We start from the raw sequence: 25,077 nt of genomic DNA, 5'->3' as shown, positions 1-25,077 counted from the left end.
AAAACAAACTTGTGAGCATGTACAATCTTGCATATTTATTTATAATCATGTGATCCAAAGAAATTAGTAAGGTCCCTGAGAATGAAGGCTTATTACTGAATTGTGCCAGCAAGTTTTGACTGATTGGCACAGAAACAAATAAACATACTTCAGAGTGCTTTTGAGTGTTTCAACAGCACAGAACAAAAGTGGCTTTGAATTCCAGAACCTTAATAATCATTCTGAAAATCATATTCTGATTTGAAGATTACAACCCATACTTAGTGTCATCAGAATAATTATTCTCTAAGCACATAAATGTTTTCTTTCCATGAGTTTTTCTATGTTTCTTGGCAATTAAAATACTTTTTCTGGACACTGTTTTGAGGCTGATTTTTGCCACACACTTGAACTTTGCATCGCCTGTTTCCCAAGTTGTCAGAGCACATTTAAAACACTGAAATGTTTGTATATCTTCATTATAACTGTGAAGATGTAAAAGCAATATAATTAAAAAAAAATAATCTAGAAATTATAGACAGAATTGGAGATATAGAAAATTCCAAATTTTTCTTCTTAGTACACTGTAAGCCTTAAAAGTGAATGTTCTTTACTACAGGAAGCAGAATTCCTCGCACACACACAGCACACACACACATGCTGAACAGCTACAAGAAACAGCTAAAAACAATGTTAACAAATCCCCAACTTGACTTCACAAGTGTAAGGAACAATGCATGTTAAAAGGACCCCATGTGTCGTGCCACTTGTAGAATAATGTTAACGTCACCTTTTTTGATAATAGAAATAGAAAAAATGCCAAGTAGTCCCAGCATATAGGCTTGTATTAGTAGGATACAGATATTGCCCACACAATTTTCCCTCTTCCTTGGTGGTAGAAAACATGAAAAGCAGTCACCAGTCAATGTTTTGCCTGAGGTCTCAGAGTAGGACTATGAAGAAGGGACCACAAGCAGAAGGCTGGAGTCCCTGCAGGCTAGTGGGCAAGATGCTGGTTCAGACGGAAAATGTGTTACAAAGGAGAACTGAAGAAAGAGGCAACAATCAAGGTAAACCAGAATAGCCTCTGTGACACAGGTGGGCCTGGAGGAGCAGTCGTAAGATGACGGACAACAGAAGAGAGTAAAGCTGACCCTGCCCAAATGGTGCTCTAGCAACAAGACGATGTAAATTGTGCAACAGAAAAAAAGGCAGGAAAGGAGCTCTACTAAAAAGGTAAGAGAGAGAGAGAAAAAGAGAAAGAAAACTTGCAACCCAAAGTGAAGCCCTCAGTGGAACTAGCCACATGGGCCAGTGGAACCCTGCATGGTATCCACAGAAGATAATAGGGACGGCATACTTTTGTACTTAATTTTTGGAATGGAGTAACTAGTTCCTCGTTTTGATCACAAGAACATATAAGCTACAAAGACTTGGAAGGCAGCTATCTGGCTGCTAATCTTGCGCTTCTTGGGTACTGCCCACCTGTTTTTTTTTTCCCCCATCAACTCTGGTTGAGCCAGTGAGGGTCATGAGCCCCGCAGCTGCCTCTCCATGCTGTGCTGTTTAATTGCTGGCACCATGTTGTGGCAAAACCAGTAAAAGTGTTCCTGGTACCTGTGTACACTAGCCCAGTATGGAAAATATATAGAAACGTTTTTATAAATGCATGCACATATATAAATCTATAGTTCTGTTTATACATGCACATACATATATGTGCAGTTCTATTTCTTTTTAAAATTCGGTGCTGGTAAAAGCTTTGCTTTCTTTGAAATATGGGTATTTGCCTTATTTTTTTTGTTAATTTGAACATATTATTTCTCCTTTATGTTGCTTTGGTTTCTAGAAATATCTTAAACTAAGTTCAAGCTTTAATATCACAGATGTAGGTTTTTCTTTAAGGTCTATGTAATTGTGTGTTTTTTCCCTGATTTTCATTTGATTTTTTTCTTCACTTCACTTTGAGCTCTACTAACATTTTTGTGCCAATCTATTCTAATTTCTTAAGGTAAAATGGTTTATTTTGTTAGCTTTTTCTAAGAATATACAACTGAAATGAAAGTGATAATTCTCACACTTTCTTTGGAATCTCAGAAATGTCAACGCAAACTACTAGAATCAGTAGATTATTGTGAATTAGGTAGTTGTTAGCAAACAGAGACTATTTTTTTGTCTCTGGTAAATACATTTCTAATGAATAAACATGTCTTTTATCCTGAATAAAAGCATTTCTCTTTCCTGGAGCCAAGGAAACAATAATGTTCCCATTTTAGGTGGGTCTTCCACAAGGAACAATGATATCAAACCATAGACTATTCCAAGTATCACCAGGTGGTCCCAGAAGAATGTATTCAGAAGGGAATAAAATGGATGTTGAGATGTTTAGGTGGATTCAGCACTTAAATTCTTATGCCCATGTATTCAGTTGTCTATGTTGATTATCAAAAATAAGTCATCTTCAAAGAGTTAAGAGCTACTTTCTAAACAAACAAAAATTCTCCCTCATCTTTATAGAATTTGAGCCAAGTAATTTTGTTCAGTGGCTACATATATAAAATATATATAATTCCAACAGAATTGCTTTTCCACGGCTCTTTGCATCTATGGTTCTTGGGAACAGAGAAGAGAAGTCAGGTCTAGAGTTCAGAATACCTGGGTTCTGTTCTCAATTCTGCCACTAACTATCTGGTCCCTGCAGGTGTCAGTTAGTTCTCCTGTAATGTCATCTAGGGTTTGATGATATAGCACATGTCCCTCTCTCTACCAACCCTCTTGTACTTTTCTGCCAGAGCAAAAAGTTAGACACCTCTTAGCCCCACTTCGCTTTGGAGGACCATAAACTGAGTTCTCACTTCCAAAAATATAGCCCCTTTCCCACACACCCTCCACTGCTCTCTTTCCCCAGCCACCTTCTGGATGCCGTGGATGACAAGTTACTAGAAGAGGAAAGAACCACAGGACAGAAGGAGCCTGGACCTCTGAATGATGACTTGGAACAGAAATCTCACCAACCTGTGCTGGTATGTGGCATAAGTCATAATGAGTTATGGTTTAAAGCTTAAGTGAAACTATAAATTCAAAGCCATTAAGACTTGGGGGATAATCTACCTTACCAGCAGATCTAAGAAAGTTTTTTGAAGTCTCTTCTTTCTCTAAAATTTAAAAATCTACTGACTATTTTTCAGGGGGTCAAACCCTACTTTCCCAGTGTTCTATGCTATACCCTAAATAAATTAGTACTATAATCAAATTCCTAACAATAACTCCTAAAATTCCAGTATTTTATAGCCAGCTTAAGGTTTATAGATTCAAGTTTTTCTTCCTATTAAGAAATGAATGTTGTTAAAAATAAACAGAAAAATTAGGTATGCTTTACCAATTTGGGCACAGACATATACATTCTACATCTTCCTATTCATGAACTAAAATGGTTAGTTATAGACAGGAGAATTTAAAAACTCAATGTAGACACAAAATTTTGGCTTGGTAAATATCATATGGACTTCTTTTGAGTTTAAAGGTCAAATGATGTTGGATGAAACCTACAGATCTCCATGCTTTAAGGAAGTGTTTGTCAAACTCCTTAGTCAAATGAATGTCTTAAGACACCTTCAAATGGGAACCATCTTGGGAAGTCACACCCAAGTTTGGTGCTGCTTGCATAGGATCAGGCTAACCAGGCATTGAAGATCAAAAGCACGGACAGATACACAACCAGCTCTAAAAGTTCATACCTTAAAAATTTGTGCAGGTACTGGCGGCTGCAGGGTGACCAAGAGAAGACCCCGTTGCGTCCTGCCAGCGTAGGGGACATTATGTTGCCCTCAGACTTCTTGCACACGTTCCCTTCTCCATCATGGACCATGCCAAAGCTGCAAGAGAGAGAAGTGGTTCTTTCAAAGCAAAGAAGAGTTTAAATTGTCTAATGCACTATAACAAACACGTATTAACACTGGAGATTCCTCTACTTTTGTGTGCTGGTCCTGCAGAAAGTACAGCACGAACAGTGAAATTGTGGAGACTAGTCATGTATTCATAGACTTTTCCTGAAAACTGTCATTCACTGAGTTGTTTGAAAGTACACACAAATATGAATACAGAGCACTGCCCAGATGTCTGCTAAGGACAGAGGCTTTCATTAGAGAAGAGCACTTCAAATAGCATGTGGAGAACAGTTCGCTTGATCGCAGTAGAGCTATAACTGTTCTATAGTCCTTCATCTCCTCTATAATCTCGTCTGCTCACCAGTGATTGTCAGAATTTCCAGTGTTTGTCGGAAACACAGATGACAGACTCCCCAGGTGTGTTTGATACCCAACACAATCTGAGAACTACTAGCCAGCTGCTGTAACTCTGGGTGGTATTGACATGTTGTCCCCACACTCACCCGGTACTGCCCCATCTCAGTCTAGGTCCGCACTGCCAGAGGCTGTGACAGCTGCACAGTGCTTGGCCAGACTGCTCCTTGCAGCCTTTTTGAGGAAGTGGCTCCATGGCACCTAAATGGGTGGCTATGGTTGCACGTATCTATGGGCCTTGTTTGAAAGTGAACCTGTTACTCTTGATTTAAATAAATAACTTTGGGGCTTCAGCTCTAGCTTAGTAAGTGGGGATATCAAGCTATGGTGGTTATGGAAACTCTTAATATGTTTCTTTATAGGTGTTTAAGTCCTGCAATGACAACCAGCACCCCCTTACTGTCACTTGTGTAACTGTTCCCAGGAGAAGTCCATTGACTGAGTTTCTATTTGCCTTTACTAAGTTATTCTTAACTTTCTAAAGATTTTGCCAACTTCACCTGCCCCAGAGGAGCACAACTTGGGAAGAAAGTTCTCCCTTGGGAGGAAAGCAAGGGGGTTTGGTGCGCACTTTATATAGCCCTGAAGCCTTCCTGTTAGGGTAAATATATTTTTGGAGAATCAACCCATTGTTGGCCATTAATGTTTGATACCCATGCAATCATATATGGATCCACAGAGGGTAAGGTTTTGAATGAGTGAAAGAGGAAAAGAGAAAGGCAAGGGAAAGAGAGAAAAAAAGATGGGCAAGGTTGTTACTTGGATCTTGCATCCAAGAATCCCATGATGAGTGGAGTAAGAGTTACAGGCATAGGGACAGAAGACACCAACACAGGGTGAGTGGGTTCCAAAAGATAGCCAGAGAATCTGTACTTGTTGCCAAGGCTGAAGGCACATTTTCTTACTTTCTTATTTTGCCCATAACTGTTTAATAATATCAGTAAAAATATCAACTGGCGTTTCTAAGCACTCACCATTTTATAGACAGAATATTAAGCATGCTACCTAGGTTTTTTAATGAAAACCACACTACAAGCCTATACAGCAGGTATAATATAATGACAGGAAGACTGAGGACTTGAGAGAGCCTTCCAGGGTCTCAGAGTCAGTACTGGAACCTGACGTTCTAATGTCAGGGCCCAGGCAGGACCCAGGCAGGCCCCATGCAATAGTGTAACCCAAGCATAGTGAATGGTGTATCCAAGCAATTCTGGTATGCAAACATTGTTCAATTTCTGCAGAATTCTTACTCAGTACTAAGGATGATGTATATGTAGTCATTTCAGCCTCCACCCATTCTCTGAAGTTCTATTAAAAGCAATCAAGGCAAGGCCAGAGTAACCATATGGCAGAGAAAATGTGTCATGGCTATGGAAAAGGTTCAGACTATAATCACATATGGGTGGCTGCCTTGGGGGGAAAGTGGCCAAAATGAAATACCAACATACTAGTCCTTGGCCTGATATGGAGAAGACACATTATGGACTAGCAAGTGCCCTGGATAAATTTGTTACCACTTTGAACTGCATTTCTAAGAAACTGAAAGTCACGACATCCCAAGACTGGCGAATTCTTGGTCTTAAACTTTGCATCTAAGGTATTTTCAATGATTCTTTCTAGCATTAATTTCAAACTTTGCTGTGCATCCAAATATCTGAGAAATTCACAGTACAATGTGGTTATGCAAAGCCCACCCTGATAGGTTTCTGATTTTGCAGGCTGGGGGTTAGACTCTGGCATCTGGGTGTACTCTAACCCAGTAAGGTAATTCTGGCACCCACCCAAATCTCTACTATTTTAAGAGTTGTGTTTCAGGTAGTACGACGCCCATAAATTGTACTGTAATGGGTGCCTTCACATTAGCATGAAAGTGCCACGGTGATCACATTTGATATTAATATCAACATAGCCATGGAAGAATGAATAGAACACATTCTGAAGATGAGGTTGGTATTTGGCAATCCAGAAATACAATTACTATTCAAATTATACATGCTAGATAATATCTTGCTTCCATTAACCATAGTAATTTATTCAAAGTGACTATCACTCCATATGTTAATGGAATAAATGTATATTTTTTCTTTCTTACCTACTATCTAATACACTTCTAAAAAACCATGATTCTTGTTATCTGTGCTCATAATTCCTGAGTCAGCGGACTCCCCAGCCCATAGCAGGTTCTCCATTCAAGTTTATTGAATGAATAAAGAACAACCTTCCACCTATAGCACCAACTCAAATACCCAAATATAAACATAACTTCAGAATAAATTGGACTGGAGAACTACGTTCAATGTCAGATGCTTTTAATGACTTCTACAGTACTTACTCGAGTGATTCAATTATATCGACAAGAATTTCTTCATTATTAATAATATACCCAGATGAACAGCCACATACATTTAAGTATCAATTACTTCAGACTATTTAGATAGCAGGGGTTAATGAAATGAGAAATTCTCTAAGGAAACCATGGGTCAATGTAATATGGATAATAAATCACACCCTTGGCCTGATGGTAACACTGGTAGGACCTAGATGTCCAGAGCTCTGATGCAGGTTTTTCCAGAAAACTATTTCATAAATGGTTTGACTTTGGGCAAATTACTTACGTAAGTCTCTGAGTCTCAGTTTCCTCACCTATAAAATAGGATAACAGAAGCTTCCTCATTAATTTTGAAACTTCTATCCATTTTTCTTATTCAAATTGGTTTTGGTCAAATCACTTAACACCTAGATGCTGTTTGTATATATATAATGCATTTGCGAATGTGTTTGTATGTGTGGGTTTGGCCAAAGATCAGTGGGTTTCAAATACTTTTTGGACACAGGAACAAACAAAATAATTTTAAGAGAAATAACAATAAATATATTTGGTAAGAAGTGACCCTCTAATTTCTGGGGTTCCTTTGGAGAGCAGTCTGACAACCGCCAGACCAATGATCTCTATGGCCCAGGCCTGCCCTGATATTTTACAAATCCTTCAGATTACCCGGTGCCTCCCTGACCCAGCTGGAGAGGTCCAGGTTAACAACAGCACAGCCACGAACTAGCGGGGTGTACATACCACTATCAAGTGCTCAAAAGGCATCTAGCATCACCAGCTTGAGGTGAATGGTATTAGCAAGCCAATTCTGCTTCTTTCAAGAAGACTTCCCTGATTTTCCCTGACTGTGTCTCTCGCAATGTCTACAGCCCTCACTCTTGTTCCCTTTTGTGCCATGTTTACTCTGTCTTTCTGTTAGACATTGGGAGGGCATGGATCACTAGTCCTTTAATAGAATCCTGCACAGTGCTTTGCTGGCAGACTGCAAATTGTGACCAGAGAATAGATACATAAATGCTGGAAAAGATAGGAGAAAAAAATGATAGACCATGCATACTTTTAAGCACAGCAATGTGTTTTCATCTGGTCTTAATGGTCTGAAATGATAATGCGCATTATATATTTTAGTATATTGTATATAATAGGGATGTTCAGTTCAAATAATATCACTGTAATTGTGCCTGCACACACCTGCTGAGGATCTCACAGGCTCCTCTTGTTTTGCAGATGGAAAGCTAGGTAAGGCCAGGCAATTTACCCTGGTCAACCACAGGCTGTGGGAGAACTGCAATGCACCCAAGTCCCGTGGCATTGCCCATTAAATGGCATGACTCCCCTTTGCAAGTGGGAATTTTCAGATCGATCACATGTTCTCCAAAATGTGTAATTCAGTCCTCAACACGTCTTTGCCAATTCTCCAAAATGTGCATGTAGCCAACCACATATCCCGTGTCATGTGATTTAATATAACCAGGAAATTCTCCCTGCCCCAGCAGCTCAAGAGAAATCCTGACTCAGTCCCACATACAAACAGAGAACATACACCCTTGCTGCTGGTTCCAGTCTTTCTTCCTCCTTTTTCCCAACACAAATCTAAATGCTGCTCCTTAGCAATTTCTATTTTTAGGTCAGACTCCCCACTATAAACCACAAGATATTTTCGAGATGAAAACAACTAAATTCAGTAGAATAAATTGGCTAAACATCAAATGAAATCTTTTTTTGAGTTAAAGGTTAGAAAATCTATAGCTGAAAACATGGGGAAACACTCCTCCACCCTAAACAATGTCCTCTGAATGCAAACAAAACTGAAGAGATAAAAGTCACCCGTGAATATGTTTTATACAGACTTAATAGGTCCAAAGTTGTCTTTTAATTCTTAAGGTACCAAACCCTAAAACTGACTCTGCTTGGAGCTCATTGCCAAGGATAAGATAAAGACATGTTGTTTATGTTGTGATGTTTGACTCATATATCAAACCTTGAAGTCTCTTCTCCAAGAACAATAGTTATTAAATAAATGAATTGAATAAATGTGCTTGTCTTCAATTCAAGTCAAATTCACAGCATTTCATTATTGAGTCTCCTATGCCACAGCCTCTCTTATTTGGTATATTTTGAAATACTCTACATTTGCCCACTTGCCCACTCCCCATCTTACTCCCTCTGTTCATTCCATTCATTCACATTTGCTGAATACTCAGTATAGGCTACCTGCTGAGCCAGTGAAGGAGATGAGAGATGGTTCTGAGTGGTTGCTATGGTTTGAGATGCATGAGAAATTGCTGTTCACATTTATAAAAAGGGCTCCATAAAGAGAAGATATTAAAATTATCATCATCATTATTGTTATTACCATTATTATTACCCATTTGGCATTTAGCACCTGAAATTCATTTGAATATCTTTTACATATATTTCCTATTTCAATAGGATTCGAAGCTATTTCATTGGCACATTAATTTTCAGAGTTCCTAGTCCCTCCATCTCTTGCACAATGACCTCTAAACATCAGGTGCTCAATAAGCAGTTGATAATTCTCTGAAGGTTAGTTCTATAAGGGGTGGGATTCCCCTGCATCCAAATATACTCGAGCTCCTTTCCTTCTTCCCTTCTATATTCTCACTTGCAAGTACAAACACTTATCTCTTGTTTAGAAGAAATTCTTTTTCCGCCTAGACACAGCCCAAGTGATAAAAGGAAATATTACTGGTTGACTTCAAGAGAATATAAAATAAAACACTGATAGTTGTTGATATTGAAGACCGAGAGCCCAGTTTTGGATGTATCAAGTTTAATTTCAGTTAAATGCACCACCTGTGACTGTGAGCACTGCCAATGCCCGTATCTCAACCGCTTATCTAACACAGATTTGCTCAGTCCCCAGTGACTTCAATATTTCTTACCTTGATTGTTTAATTAAATTCAGGTATGGTTCAGAGGACAGCAAGAATACCATGTCGTTAAAATAATGAGAGTTTTTGAAGTTTTAACTTTAGTAGTCTATTAAAAATACAATTATGATGTAACTGAAAGCTTTATGAAGTGTAGGTGCAATTTTCTGGGCACTGAGAAAGTCAATCATTACCTGTAACGTTGAGGGATCAGTAATCGGATACACGGTTTCACTTTCAGGTCATAGGTTCCCACACAGCCCACGTCTGCAGGGCCTCCATGGGGTTGGTTCCATTACACACAAAGGTACACATGTGAACACACACACACACACAACCATGCATATACATGTGCTTTGGTTGGGGTGACATGAATGACCTCAGTCCACTTTCTACATAGGGGATGGCAACCAAATCACAAACACCGCCTTTTGCAAGTAAAATTGGGGTTTAAGTAAAAAATAGAAAAATTATAATTCCTGATTGTGTACTGTGAAATTTCAAGTATAGCTGCAGCATATCAGGAGAATACCTGCATGACCACGGTCAGTGTTCATATTCATCAGGCCAACTGTAGGAAGCTAGCAAGTGGGCCCGCCCCAAAAATTAATAAATGTGCCTCAAGGTAAGGCAACTTACAGCATTGTTAGCCTAAGAAACCTTATCTAAGTTTCTATAAGTAACTGATAAAAATGTTTCATTCTACAGGAACAAATGTAAACTTTTCACATAAAAAGATATCACCAATGGCAAGCCACCCGTTGCTGAGAGCTGCTTGTCTAGCACCAGCATCTGTCTGTGCTAAACCACCAGGCTCATCGCTTACCCCAGTGCTGCTCCTTTTCAAAACCAGCAACCCTGGGAAGCAAATCATCTCCTACTGGGCAAATCCTTTGTAGTACTTTGCAGTCCCCAAACTCTGCTCAGCACACCAATCGAAAAATACCTCCCCAGATTCTAAAAGCCATATAAGGATACAAACTTAAGAGTAAGAAGTTAAGAGTAGGGGGCTTATCACTGCCCTCAGTCATCTGGAGTCCCCCAGCAGGAGCTGACCACGGAATGAGATTAGCTCCCAGGACAGAGGAGCAGGGCTGATGCCAGTGTCTGCAATTGTATGTGCATGTGTGAGCAGGGATGTATGGGACAACCAGAGTAAGGAAAGTATAAACACATGTATTGAATGTGCTAAATGAGGCACTAAAATAAAAACAAAAGAAATGCCTAAGTGATAATATTTATTATTTGTCAATAACATTCTCCTTATCACGTGAATTCCCCTTGACCTAAAGAATCAGTAATTCTATGGCATACACGCAGAATGGAAAGGACCCTGGGCTCCGCCCACCCACGGGCAGTCACTTACTTGTGTCCAGACTCGTGGGCGATGGTGAAAGCCAGTCCAAGGCCTGTATCTTCATTAATTGTACAGCTGCGGTATTTACTACACATTCCGCTTATGGGTGCAAACCCTACAGGCATAAAGGCCAAACGAGAGTACAGCGGTTTGTAATGAAATAAGGAAACAGGGTGTACTGTAGAGGCCTATTTACCCTCCATCCTTTAGGGAAATTTGGCTCGCACCCTCATCATGCTGAAATGCTTGGACAGTCACAGAAAGGGCTGTTAACCACGTGGGAGAAGGGGATCTGTTCTCTCAGCATGGAAACTATTCAGAGCTCTATGAAATGTTCATGTCACAGGTTATGACTTGGACACAGTAGAAGAGGGGTTTCACTGCAGATGGAGGGGATTTTATGCTTTTTTCCATAAACACCTGTGTTCTCAAAAAACAGAGTAAAAAGTGCTATAAGAATGGGTGTCTCAGGAAGTCCCAAGACCACCCCTGGTTCAAGAATTTGCCTGGAGGACTCACAGATTCAAAATTTTGTATAATCATGGGTATAAATTAGTATGGCAAAACAATAGAAAGAAAAATTAGCAAAGGGAACAAGTACTGTACATGGGAAGAAGTTTGAGGGAACCAGGCACAAGCTTCCAGAGCTCTCTTCCAATAAAGCCACACAGGACATGCTTAATTCCCCTGGGACCATGTACTGACAACAAGTGTAGACTGTTGTCCATCAAGGGAAGCTCATTAGAGACTCAGGATCCAGGGGTTTTTGGGGTGGCCAATCACATAAGCACCCTTTGCCTGGCATGGAACCAAATTTCAGACTCCCAGGAGGAAAGCAGGTGTTCCATTTAAACTGCATTATTTGTACAAACAGTAAGTTTCAGCACAGTAAGCCACCCTTAGCAGGTAGAATGGTGGGAATCTTCTTGAAATTTAAGTTCTCAGAGGCCAGCTAAGGGCTATCCTTGTAAGCAGGTCTTCCTAAGTCCAAGCAATCACTTTACCCTGTATTAATCTCAGTCCTATCTGAATGCTTTTATAATAAAGGATCTTCCTCCCTCAGATCCTGGGGGGAAATGGAGAGGTAAGGGGACAATGTCCAGGACAGCCCTGTCAGTGGCACCCTATGCTTTACAATAAGTATGTGGAAAAAATATCAAAGTGCTGCCTCTAAGATCTACTCAGCCTTATAAACATGCAAAAAAAAAAAGCTATGATTGAGACATTTACAGAGAAATTTTAAGAATTGGGAATATGATGTAGTTGTAGTATCTCTATAATACTCATAAATATATCATTTCTGCCACATACTGAGACATCCTTGATTTACTGACCCCATTGGCCCAGACAGAAGAAATGAAAGAAATTATTTCTTAAGTTAAAAGAGGCAGGAACTCTTGAATCTGTGAGGAATGTTCCCTTGTGAAATAATCAGTTTTGATGAATAAATGCATACTTTTATGTTTGGTCAAATTTCATACAGGGATGCAAATTTCTTCTCTGCAGTTGCACACAGCAGCGACTACAGCTTATAGATTTGGAATGAGTGTTTGGAAAAACTCAATATATAAGAGCATGGAAGGCACATAGAACATACATGGTCCTCAAAACTCTGCTGAACGATCTTACCCAAAGTATCACAGGGCTCATTCTTCCAGGAACATATGTCCAGACCGGTTAGCAAGATGGCGTGGTCGTGACGACTCCCATCTTTCCCCATCAATCCAGACTGCCACTGGCAGAAGCTGCTCAAAGTGTGGTCCGCGTGATGGCTTATCACAAGCCCTGGCTATACAAGAGAGACCACGACCAGCAAGCACGATAACAGAAAGAAAACATGGTATAACACAATTGTTACCAGCATTGGCATCACAGAAAGCTTTCATTAATTTGGATTTCAAATACATAGATGGATGCAATTGGCACATACGTGCATTTATCCATTTTATGCATTAACATACAAAAAGTGTGTTACATAAAAAAATGCAGATTCAGTGTGGACACTTACGTTCATTTCTCAAGTTGTGAACAAAAACAGTTGGGATGTGTTTAGCTGACCCTGAATGTAATTTCAGTGACCCAAGAAAGATTATTTCTGTGTATAAAGCTTTTGCATTTAAAATCTTTGAAACCAATTTTCAAAATTATATAACAGGATCATTTGCATGTGACTAAACACATACAAAAAGCACACCTAGTTGCTGAATGTTTATTTCACTACCAAGTTGAGCAAGGGATTCACAGCTTATAGCCCTTTTACTATTTATTACTGCAGTGTTAAATTAAGTCACTACAGAGGCAACATATTTATGAGAAGGGGCAGGTCAATTTGGATAGCTTTATTTCTAGAAAATAGACTGGAACTAGAAGGAAACTACATAGCAGGCATTCAGCCATATTCACGTATACCAAGTTCTACTAAAGCAACAGTGAAATATCAGAACATGTGAGCTCTTGGGAAACGGAAAACCTGGGGGTGGAAGGAACATCCAGCAGAGCAGGCTGCAATGAGTTGTTTGACCCTTATTTATAGGACGACTATATTTTCCTATGATGGTCAGAGAAAATCTGATTAAATACCTCAATTTTAGGACGACTAGTTTTAAGGCTTTCATGACTAGAGTGTTGTGTTGGAATTTTTGTCCCTCAGTTACACATGTTTTCTCCATACAAGTTTTTGTCTTTCCAGAAAGTCAAATACACCTGAGCTAGGTGTTGTACATCAAAACTGGGACATGCCTTCCATTCTTCAGCTGGTGATTTCCAGGAAAAACTTCATTAATTAAAGTTAACACAGGTGTACGATCACAAGATAACCTCACCTATTCTTTGCAGCTTGGAGGAATTCCAAGGTGAAAACGATTTAATACAAGGAATAATTAACCTGTCACCTGAGAAACCCTGCTGGCTCAGCACCCGCCTTCCCAGACACACACTCACACAAAAGACAATGAGGTTGTATCTTCTTGACTATTCAGGCCAGAAATAGGCTTGTCCCTGCTACCTCTACCCTGTCCTGAAAAAGAGCAGAGCCCAGGAATATTAAAGCCCGCAGGCATCTTAGATCTTATAATCTTAGATCTGATCTAAAACCCCTTTGTTTTATAAATAAGAAAACTATTGCTAACAGGGGATTCTGCCAAGACATCAGCAAGGGTGGAACTGGATGCAGGGTGCCTGATTCAGGTCCCAGCCTCAGTCTCCCACGCCCAGTCAATGATCAGCTTGGGCCAAAATAAAATCGAGAGTCTTTGATGGCTGAGACACCCCCTATTACTTATGCCACGAAATGTTCCTATACATCTTCTTTGTGCACTGAAGTGTGTGTCTGGGCATTTAGACAGGGACAATGGGATGGAGGCAAGGCAGAAGCTTTTACCAAATGCTACCAAGATCCAGCATAATTTGGGGTTTTGTATGCAATGAGAGAAATGTGCCCAATATTTCAGAATCTCTATGAAAATAAAATCCTGGGACTAAAGGCAGTGAGGGTTAGTGGGATCAACCTTCGGAGCTGGGAGACAATAGAGCAAAGCAATGCAATAATGCAATGCCACACAGTACACTTTAATTTATACACTGCTGGACATGTTCTGTCTTCTAGCAAAAGACAGAAAGGGCTCGGTTCCATGTGGCATCCTGAAAGCTCACAGTGGCTGAAGACGCATTTTGTGCTTTTTCTTCAGTGTGTTTCCCACTCACGTATTAAAGGCAGCCTCTCCCTGCCATTTTCTCATAAGGCAATTAGATGAGTATTTCTTACTACATCTGCACAAAAACACAAAATGTCAAATAATCATTAAAGGAACTGATGAGCAACTCACTGCATTGGGCACAAATTATAACCTTTTGTCCCCAAGGGAAAGAGAAGTAAAGAATCCATGTTAAGGAAAACAAAGCATTATTTTGCATTTATTTTTCTGGGAGAAGAGGTGCTGGTTTCAAAGACAAAATACCTGTTCTTCTTCTAGAAGAATCAGACCTACAATTGCAATGTTGATGTTTCCTCCTATTGTTCCATCTTTGAATAAAGCAGACACCTGGAAAAGACAGGTAGTCCATGTCAGTCTGCATGCGTGACGCCATTTCTCCCCAGGCCACGGTCCGCATGGAGTCCTGATGCTGGGGGCCAGTCTCTGTGTTGTCTAGAGACATGGCAACACTGCGTTCCTTACACTGCCAGACAGAGGAGTGTAGGCATATTTCTCCACCAATAGACCAAATTGTTGAATATTTGTCATTGGTGCCCAGGAGAGAAAAACTGAAGTTTGGGGAGGGAGGGTCCAACTCTTCTCAAATACCAGTGTAGGGAATAGAGGTCTCTGAATTGCTATGTCCTCAGTAGAATAGAATAGATGACTTTTTACTCATAGTGATAACTATATAGTAAGTACTCCCCAGCCTCTCTGGCAAGGGATTCCAGAAACATTAAAAAATGCTAAGAAAAGACCAAGAGGACATGAAAAAGAGAGGAAAAATAGAAAGAGGGTCAAAGAAAGAGGCAAACATTTGAGATGATGATCAAAGGTGAGGAAATGAATATTGATGTGGCATTGGAGGTGATAAACAATGGGGGGGTTACTTTGCACTGAGCTACCCCTCGCCACTCTACACTTGAGGTGTAGGAACATCAGAAAAGCTCTAGAGAAGAGCGGAGACACTTGAACAAATCAGAGCATCCTGGGCCCTGTGGTCCTCAGCCCTGTGGGTATGCAGTGGCAATAACTCAGTGCTGCTGTCTCCCTCGGCTCCCTGGGAGCTCATAAGCCACAGGGTCAAACTATCAAAATGACAGTAGCAGCAACAGCCATGTGGCAGCATGGGATATAAAACACATTCAGGGGTATTCTATTTATTGAGGTAGAACATAAAATAGATTTTTAAAATATTGTTATCACAACTATTTTTTAAGACACATTTTGGTGACCCAAGATTTTGTCTTCTGTTATCTAGAGGTCACTTCGGGGACGCGAGGCTTAGATACCTCTCGCCACTCTTCCATAATTACTGTAGCTGCCAGCCTGGGGACAGACACTGTGTGAGATGACACTCTAAATGGTTGTACTGTTTTTCCAGATAAAATAATACATACTCAATATTTGGTCATTAATATTTCTAAAATGAGTATTTCTATTAACCATCTAAAGATCACACAAATAGTGGTGAGAAACAGATTCACTGCACTAAAATGTCGCCTACTCTTAGATTTCTGGTAACTGAAAACACACCAGTACATCAAAACAGGCTACCGGCTTACAGAGAGGATCAAATTGTTCATCCTCCTTAATTTATTCTCTGAAGTTCTAAAAATGGCTCTTTTGAAGGGAGCGTAATAAACCTGAAGGAGTTATCACAGATAAACTGTTTCTATGCATGAGACATAAATCCATAAGCAAGAAGCAAACCGTAAAACACATATGCACCCCCCGCACTAGGTGTAACTGCCCACTCAGCCTCAAGGAGACAGACATTCTCACCATGTTGAGTATCGTCAGTACATAGGTGGTGATGTTTTCGTGACCGTGGTTCTGCATCATCTTTTTGTCGACCACTACCAACGTCTCCACGTTCAGTTCTTTATTCCTGTGGGACTTCAGAAGAGAGCGCTTGTGCCGAGGGCAAGACTTATACTCGTCCGGCAAGATGAAAAGGTCCTCCTTGGGAGGCTTGGGCATGTCTACAGGGGACATATAGAGAGCGAATTAAAGCAAATTCATCACACAAAATGGCTGGTGGAACTTGTTATGTAGAAATTGAATTTAAAAAGTGAATGTTCAGCCCTGGCTGGTGTGGCTCAGTGGATTGAGCATAGGCCTGCAAACCAAAGGGTTGCTGGTTTGATTCCCAGTCAGGGCATATCCCTTGGTTGCGGGCCAAGTCCCCAGTAGGGAGTGTTTGAGAGGCAATCGCACATTGATGTTTCCCTCTCTCCTTCCCTTTCCCTCTCTCTAAAAATAAATAAACAAAATCTTTTTTAAAAAGTGAGTGTTCAGCTGCCAGAGGAAAGGGAGGAGGAGGGGAATGGTGGAAATGTGGGAGAGGGATTAGTCAAAGAAAATGCGTGAATGACCCACGGACATGGACAATGGTGTGGGGATGGGCTGTGGGAGTGGGGGTGGGCTGCATGGAGGAGGGCAAAGGGGGAGAATTGGGACAAATGTATTAAACAAGAATAAAAAATAAAAATTAAAAATTAAAGAAGTGAATGTTGATGATAAGAGCCATATAACGCTTAAATCTTTATGAAGCTTGTGTTAAAGTGGAACACTCAACTCAGAGTGTTCCACATCAAAGAGTGTAGATGTCATGAAATCATTGCTTTATTTACCTTTGTGCAGTTGTGGCCTGAGTTCAGACAAGAGAGGGTCATTTTTGTTCTGAAGTGTAGCATCTAGAAGCCCAATGCTCAAAGACTAGTAGTGTAAGAATTTATGGAACAGGCCATGCAAAAGGGTTACTGACAAAGCAATACAACTAACAATTATAAGATAGAGTGCTGCCTTGCATCGTTTTCGTACTTGAAGGCTTTGTGACTTGGTTTGTGTGTAGTGTTTCAAAGAGGTTCTAAACTACTTGAAACAGATCAACCTCGCTTCAGAGGTGACTTTCCTACTAAGCACCGTAAATATTTACTTAACTTAATTAGATGACAAAATGTACTCTGTCCTCTGGAAGTAAATCACTTAAAAATAGTTTTGGCATTTATAATCTTAGGTTAACCCTAGGTTAAAAACAATTCAGTTTAGTGGATGCCTTAGAAAACATGGTGAGAATTGTATCATGTAAAAGTAGATTTCAAAATACCCACATATTTAGCATCCAAAAAGTACTCCAACGCCATTTATGGACCACACTGCTAGATGATGCTTTTTTGTTTGACTGGTACGCACATCAAATACATTTTATCTCTCTTTGCTAAAATACTTTCAAACCTGAATAAACCTTTTGGAGGATAATAATTACACCAGCTAACCTTTACTATTAACATTGATATAATTGACACAGATGTGAACTCTACCTGAAGCTCTGTCTGTAACTAATTCAGTCTCTACAGCAGCCCTGGGTAGGGATGAGACACAAAGGCTCAGGGAATGAACATAACGTGCTCACTGTCCCTTCTTAGAAAGTGTTAAAAATGAGTTTCAGATTTGTCAGCGTGGTCCCAGAACCTTTGGTCTTAAATTTCACTGGTGGTAAAATGCTTGCAAAAGAAAAACAGACACGGCATAGGAACACAGGTCTCTGGAGATGGGGACAGGGACAGAAGCACTGGGAAAGGTGGGGGGAGGTGGCCTTACTGGCCAGGGCTCTGAGAAGCCCCTCAGAACAAATCACTTGCTCTTCAGTGTGGCAATTGTAGCATTTTCCCCAAAACACAAGTCCCATCTCAAAACCCAATGGCAGAGCCTGCAGCCAGAAGCAGCAAGCTGATTCATGAGCCTGAGGTTCAGGGTCAAGATTGATTTTAAGCAAATCAATCTGCCTTTGTTTTCCCTTTTCCACAGATAGATGCCTAAACACGTAGAAAAATCTCTTATTTTCTGAACTAGAGACTCTAATAGGGATGAATCTTTCAAGTGTGAGCCCCACTGAACCAGAAGACCTGATTACTTCAGGGGAGTTTGAAGCCTCACGGAGAATGTGGGAAAATCCACACACAGATAACAGGGGCCCTGAGAATTAAATGCCTCAGCCTGTAGTCAACGTGTCAGTTCTGCTGGCCACACAGCCCACAACCACACAGGGGTCCCACAGAACGTAACTCCATGTGCCCAGCAGAAAAGGGGCAGAAATAGTTGTCAGATTAGACCACCACAGCTATCCCTACTGTCTTCCACTGACAAGGTGCCTTTTTGTGGCCATTTCTGTTTCTAGTTTTATTATGAGAACAATAACTATTTTTTATATTCTAAATACAAAACTCATTGTGCACTTTAACAGTCTTTCTCAAATAACTGCCAACAGACCACCAATACTGAGATTCTACAATACCTATTAAGGCAACATATATATATATATATATACACATGTTCACACACGCAGGCACAGCTGCACACAATTTGCACACAGGGCGCACTGAACAGAATAATTTTATTGAGATGCATGCACAGCTGTGCCCTAGCTGCTACGGACCTGAGTGACTCAACTCACTTCTAGATAAGAATGAAAGGGTCATATTTGCTTCGGAATGGTCAGTGCTGTGGGGTTTTCTCAGGGCCTATGAGAACATTTGCTTCAGACCCTGGCATGGCCTGTCAAAGAGGCGAAGACAACCCTATTCATGTCTCCTACCCTGATCCACTTTTCTCCCCTGATACGTTAAATTTGTCTTGCCCTGACCACACCCATACCACTAGTCCTGCCAGCATGCATCCTGGCTCTGACCTTGTCAACGCCTTACCTCTTGATCTTGTCCCAATTCTGCCTGGACCCATCCTCTGCCCCTCCCACATGCCTCTCCCTGCCCACTCGTCCCTAGGCAGCTACTGGTGATAAGTATACTCTGTTGTATTGTATTACCCACTGAACCTCTCTCTCACCTGACTTTCTCAGACTCCTGTTCACCTGTTCACCTGCCTTTGTTCTTAACTGTGTTCTTCCAGCTGCCTTTGTTAAGACAGAACCAAGCCCACTGAGTAAGTCAATTCAGGCTGCAGTTTTTCAAATCCATTTGAATGTAGCTTAAGAATTTTATTTATTGGAGGATATGAGTTCAGATGACACACAGTTGCTATGGTATTATTTTTTCATTGTAGGGGCCAGCTGGTTATGGGTCATTCACTCTGTTCCACAATATTTATGGACTTGCTTGCACATGCTCACCTCTACTTTAGGGTGCTGGGTATAGCAGCCCAGGAAACCAAACAGCAGAGAAAGCTGGAGCTGGGGAGGCTCATGGGAGGAAGGCTTGATGAAGTAATGCTGGAGGGGGAAGTTGAAGGAAGAGGGGGAAGTTCCAGAAAACACTGAACTCATATTCTTGAATTTGTAAGAGGTTCCCACATAAAATGTAAACAACACATCACCACCTAAATGTTCATGACAAAAAAGACTTTGATAAAGTCTTGGTGATAAATTGTAGGTAAATTATGTCCTGCATAGGCTATCTTTTGATGTGGTGAGTCAAGTACATAAATATGTATAGAGATAAATTACCTCAGCAGGAAAACTATGTGGGCTTTAATAAATCTAGACCTCAAAAATATAGAATTACTGCGTAGACATTTCAGGGTTCTTTTGAAGATGTCTGCTGGATTCTCTATTCTTCAGCAGTATGTCATTTAATCTGTCTAAGAAACAGCTCTTTAAAAAAATGAAAACATCTACCACTACCTATCCATCTACCATGGAGAGAGCTTGCATACTGAACATACAGGTAATGGGCTCTTTTTCAGAATCATCACTTACATTAGCAAGGACAGTTAATAAATGTCACCTTGGAGACAGACATACTTTGATGAAAACTGAAACTATTCCATCAGCTTATGTAAATGTTAAAATCATTAAATACACAAAGAAAATCGCCCTTACATACATTTCTTGCGACTTCCACAGAAATGCTGCTTTTGTGGGTGCCTGAGGTTAAAGCGGCTGTGCACATGTTGACTTTCACGATAGAAGAGATGGCGATTTTCCAGCTCCTGCTGCCTCTGGACCATCATTACCTGCTGCCCCCTCTGAGCCCGCGGATCTGTGGATCTCTTATACAGAATGTGGGAGGGAGGCCCACCTTCGGCAGAACCATTGAGTCTGCCTTCGAGGTGTGAAGGAAGTGGCTTTAAGAAGTAATCTGCTTCTTGTGTTCTTATCATGCCTGACTGGAAAATGGGGAGGAAGAAAGAAAACACAATTTTATTTCCAATTGGAGACATAGCCAGCACTACAAGCATTCCTTGTTTTATTCGTACAAGCACGCTGTTCCCACATTCTGTTCCATCCTTGAGAACACATCTTCAAGGGTTCACACACCTGGGTTGAGATTTACAAATGGGAAATGCCCATATCTGCGCTCTTCCCATCTGCAACGTTTCAGGAAGGTATGTGTGGAGGTGTTCCATGACTTGACTTTGGCAAGAGAAAGAGAGCACACAACATACTAATGTCAGTTAATTTTAACCAAGTAATGGAGGAGAAAGCACACACACACAGAGTTAGATATTACTATGGGTCTCTGTGTGTAGAGGGGTTTCCAAACGAAAAATAAAATTACAATCCTAACAGAGTAATTTGCAAAACTCTTTAAATTTGAATTAATGTGAGTACTTTCCATAAAACTGTAACTTAAAATTAGTCCAAAAAAAGAATAAGAGTTTCTGAGGGAATCAGGAAGATCTTCTTAAGCAAAATATTAATGAAATAAGAAAGAACTGGCATTATAAAACCCCCAGAAATGTCTGTCTGGCACAACACAAAACTGAAGTAGCATAAACAACACTAAAAATGTCTTAAAGAAGATGAAATCGAGAGACTTCGTACCTTTTGGGGTGACAAATACTTTTAACATTTGATAGTGAGAATTGTTGAAGAACGTGGGCACAGGCAGGCCATGTGCACTGTGGGAAGTACTAACTGGGGCCAGACCCAGGAGCTGGGCCACCACCACTATCAGTGTTTCCAATATTGATAAATATTTGTGAATGTATATTGCAGCATTTTAACACCAAAGATGTACACAAAACAAAAATACTAAAAACAAGAATTTAAATGTTTACCAATTAATTCAGGGTAATTTTTTGTTAAAGATTTTATTTATTTAATTTTAGGGAAGGGAAGGGATGGAGAAAGAAAGGGAGAGAAACATCAATATATGGCTGGTTCTTGAGTACCCCCTACTGGGGATCTGGCCTGCAACCCAGGAATGTGCCCTGACTGGGAATCAAACTGGTGACCCTTTGGTTTGCAGGCTGGCACTCAGTCCACTCAGCCACACCAGCCAGGGCTGAATTCAGGGTACTTTTTTAATGTACATTTATATACTTGTAGAATACATACCATTAAAAAGATTATATAATTATGTACTTATGGTAATCATAATTAAACATTTTTTCTTGAGTTCCTGAAACTGGCCAATACATTATATCCTATATAAGACCTTATTTATCATTCACAGTGATTCTGTGATGTTGCCATCATTACTATCTTCCTCTTGGCATGAGGAATCAGAGAGATAGGGTGATTAACATGTTCAAGGTCACCTGGCTAGGAAATATACTGTAGGGATTTGAACAAAACCAGAGTAAATTCAGAATCTATAAGTTTTAGGTTTTCAAGGTTTCCAAAAGGCATTAAACTTTAAAAAAGTGTATAATAAAGTACATAGTTGAACCCAGTTGTGCTCATTTTGAAAAGCATGCTTCTATACTTGGGGACTTTTCCTGGAAGAGCTGATGAGAACTTGTCAATGGTGGTTATCTCAGGGAAAGAAAGATGGGTTAGGAGGGGTCTGAAAGGGGAATTCCACTTTCATTTTTATATCTTCCTGTCTGTGTGTGCCATTGCATGGCTGGATCACAGAATGACAGATGAATTTTTAAAATCCTTAAAAAATGTAAATAAGCATGGCCATACAGCAGAATGCAATTAATTACTCCTAAAGAACTCTTAGGTACCATTTAAAACTCTCCAGTACTGAACTCCCAGAATTACAATCTTTTGCGCTGATTTTTCTCACAAGTTATTTTGATAATTCAGTATATGGATGCTTATCAGGTGCTCAAAGACATGGATGCACAGGTGCCTATTCTAAGTGTGCCTCTGACTGAGGACCCCAGTCTGATTCTCATTTGGGGAGTTCTTATAGGGCATCCTTGCCACCAAATGAAGTTCTTTGTTGGGCTGTGCTGTGCCGCATGAATCTGAGTATTTGTACAATGTGGGATGGTAGGAATGGGGAAGCACCTCTTTGATCTTGGGAAAGGGCCAGATACAACTCTGGGGACAGCAGAGTCAGGGACTGGAGATATAAAAGAAGGGGAGACCAGGCTTATGGTACATTCGGAGATGAAGCATTGGCCCTAGTGTTCCTGCTGGTGGGGCAACAGTGTACTTGGTAAATTATCAATGAAGCTATCAGCACCATGGGGGGTAGACCTCCTGGGGCCCGAATGCAGCCTCACAGTGGAAAGTGAAATACTTGGAATTTATGCTCTGGATCACAGAGGAGGAGGCAGCCTCTCCCGCCAGGTTCCACGTGAGTGACTTGGTAATTTTTCTTGCCTTCTGGAACTCTACCAACTAAGCTAGGATACAATAATGCTTTAATGTTTGCTGTTCTATCGAGAAATAGACAAGTAGGAAATTAAATAACAGCCAAAGCCAGTTGGGTTTCACCTTATTTTCATTTATACTAACCTAGGAGTAGCAGAGCCATCTTGGATGTGTTCAATCTTGTACAGTTAACACTGTCCAGAGAGGTTTTGCACTCTATTGAAAGTAACTAGTTTGAGTATTAAACTAAAAAAATGGAAAAATTAAATGTTTGCTTAAAATAAACCCTTCTGACATATAAATAATTCCTTGCTTTACAAATCAGCCATTAGAAGGCCATCAGCTCCTCTACATTCTCTAGTAGATGCTATTCGGCATATCTAGTGCAAGACCTAGTAGACCCATAGAGATCGGCCAGATAAGCCAGACACCCAGGTAGAATTATCATCCAATTCTACACTATGACCTGTGTGACTTTAGACATCTTACTTAGCCTTTCTGTGCTGTTTTGCCATCTAGGCAGCAGATATAAAGACAGCTATTTGCCATGAGTTTTTAAGACTTAACAATAATGTATTTTAAACACATAACTTGCAGTAAATGTGCAACCAAAATTTACTGAATTAATGAAATAAAGAGTGTGAAATGATATACTTCACCCTGATAACTCAGGAGGCTGGAGGGGACTTTTCACTGTACAGTATGAGATCTCTCTGAAGCCCAACCTGGAGCACCTCAGGTCCACAATTGCCCCAAACCCATCTTTGCTTCTCTGGCAGGATCCTGTACCTTCTACACTCTTTCTGGCTTCTTCACTTATCTTTCTGCATTGTTAGTTTGCAAGTTTATTTAAAAGATTAGGCAAATCATGGAAGATTAATGTTTTCTCCTTATCAAAGTTTTCTTTTGCTTAATCAAAAATATTTATTTGGAAACTCATAAAATGTCTAGCGTACACCTGCCCACAGTAACCACTGAGATGTCAGCTGGGTGGCTTATTAACCAGGCTTCAGAGAAAGCCAATGCCCCCCAGGCTTTGCAAAGGAGCTTTCCCAGGGCCCACATCTCTCATGGCCAATTCTGTAAATCATTTTACATTGGGAAGCCTACCAAACACTCATGCTGAATTTATAAGGAAGGAAAAAATGTGTGTCATGTTAGTGCTGAGAAAGTGCTGCTTTTGAGCAATGTAAGTAAGAAAATGTTGAAGTTTGAAAGTAGGATGCTTATTGCATTTTATGTGGTGTTATCCACAGTTAAAAGTTGGCAGAGTTCTATTAATGTGTATCTATTTATAAATACTTTCCATTAAAGTTGCATAAATCAAAAAATAAATTAGAAATTAGGAAGAATGAATAAATGTCGAAGCAGGGAGTCTGTTTCTCCTACAGTGTAAGAGGCCCTCACCTCACTGAATTGGTTCTAAGATTGTCTCAGATGACACCATAAGCTCTTTTCAAGGCAGCCAGCTGTTAATACACAGTGAAAACATGATCAGTCTGGTTAAGAGAAACAGACATTTTAATTCCCTACTAATTTAATTTTTACTCTCTTTCGTTTTTTCTCTAAGTGTTATTTGTGTTGAGAATATTCTACTTATTCTAGTCTTCTCAGTGATGTGTCAGAAACACAAGACAATCTTAACATTTATAGAACTTTTATAGAAGCCAGACTCTGCTTTTTATTTTCTTACAACCTTAGGGTCACACTTGAACCTGGCCCGAGGCCAGTCCCTCACTTGCCAAGGGCCCAAGACCACAGTAAGTATTGTTGTATGATTATTTGTGATCCTTTGAAAATGAAAATTCAGCCAAAATCTTCTAAGAAGCTAAACAGCCACAAGGTTATCTCTTTTCCCAAGAGATTTTGCTTCTGATTCTTATTATTCCTATCCCTACTGCACCGAGTTTGGGCACTGGGCTTCCTTATTCCTCTTGCTTTCAAGGACAATGGGGCTGGTATGCTGGCTACAGGAAACACCCACCATCACAAACCAAAATCAGTCCAGTC

General features: G+C 40.2%; 1 protein-coding gene across 4 annotated transcripts in view; it reads right to left on the bottom strand.

The window, feature by feature from the left end:
- The window catches only part of ADAMTS16 (ADAM metallopeptidase with thrombospondin type 1 motif 16), a 124,185-nt gene that overhangs the window by 65,498 nt on the left and 33,610 nt on the right, over window positions 1-25,077 (bottom strand). For 3 of the 4 annotated variants that reach the window (XM_045186399.2, XM_045186400.2, XM_045186402.2), the window contains exons 4-9: window positions 20,396-20,678; window positions 16,338-16,537; window positions 14,817-14,900; window positions 12,490-12,649; window positions 10,870-10,975; window positions 3,717-3,854 (exon numbers count right to left, since the gene is read on the bottom strand). In XM_045186399.2, coding sequence (XP_045042334.2) covers window positions 3,717-3,854; window positions 10,870-10,975; window positions 12,490-12,649; window positions 14,817-14,900; window positions 16,338-16,537; window positions 20,396-20,678 — 971 coding nt within the window. The remainder of the gene's footprint in view (window positions 1-3,716; window positions 3,855-10,869; window positions 10,976-12,489; window positions 12,650-14,816; window positions 14,901-16,337; window positions 16,538-20,395; window positions 20,679-25,077) is intronic. The other variant, XM_045186401.2, reaches the window with a different exon arrangement.

Source organism: Desmodus rotundus, chromosome 1 (assembly GCF_022682495.2).
Source record: "Desmodus rotundus isolate HL8 chromosome 1, HLdesRot8A.1, whole genome shotgun sequence".
In the NCBI taxonomy this organism is placed as follows: Eukaryota; Metazoa; Chordata; class Mammalia; order Chiroptera; family Phyllostomidae; genus Desmodus; species Desmodus rotundus.
The sequence above is the reverse complement of the archived record's forward strand: the minus strand, read 5'-3'. Positions and strand labels throughout refer to the sequence as shown.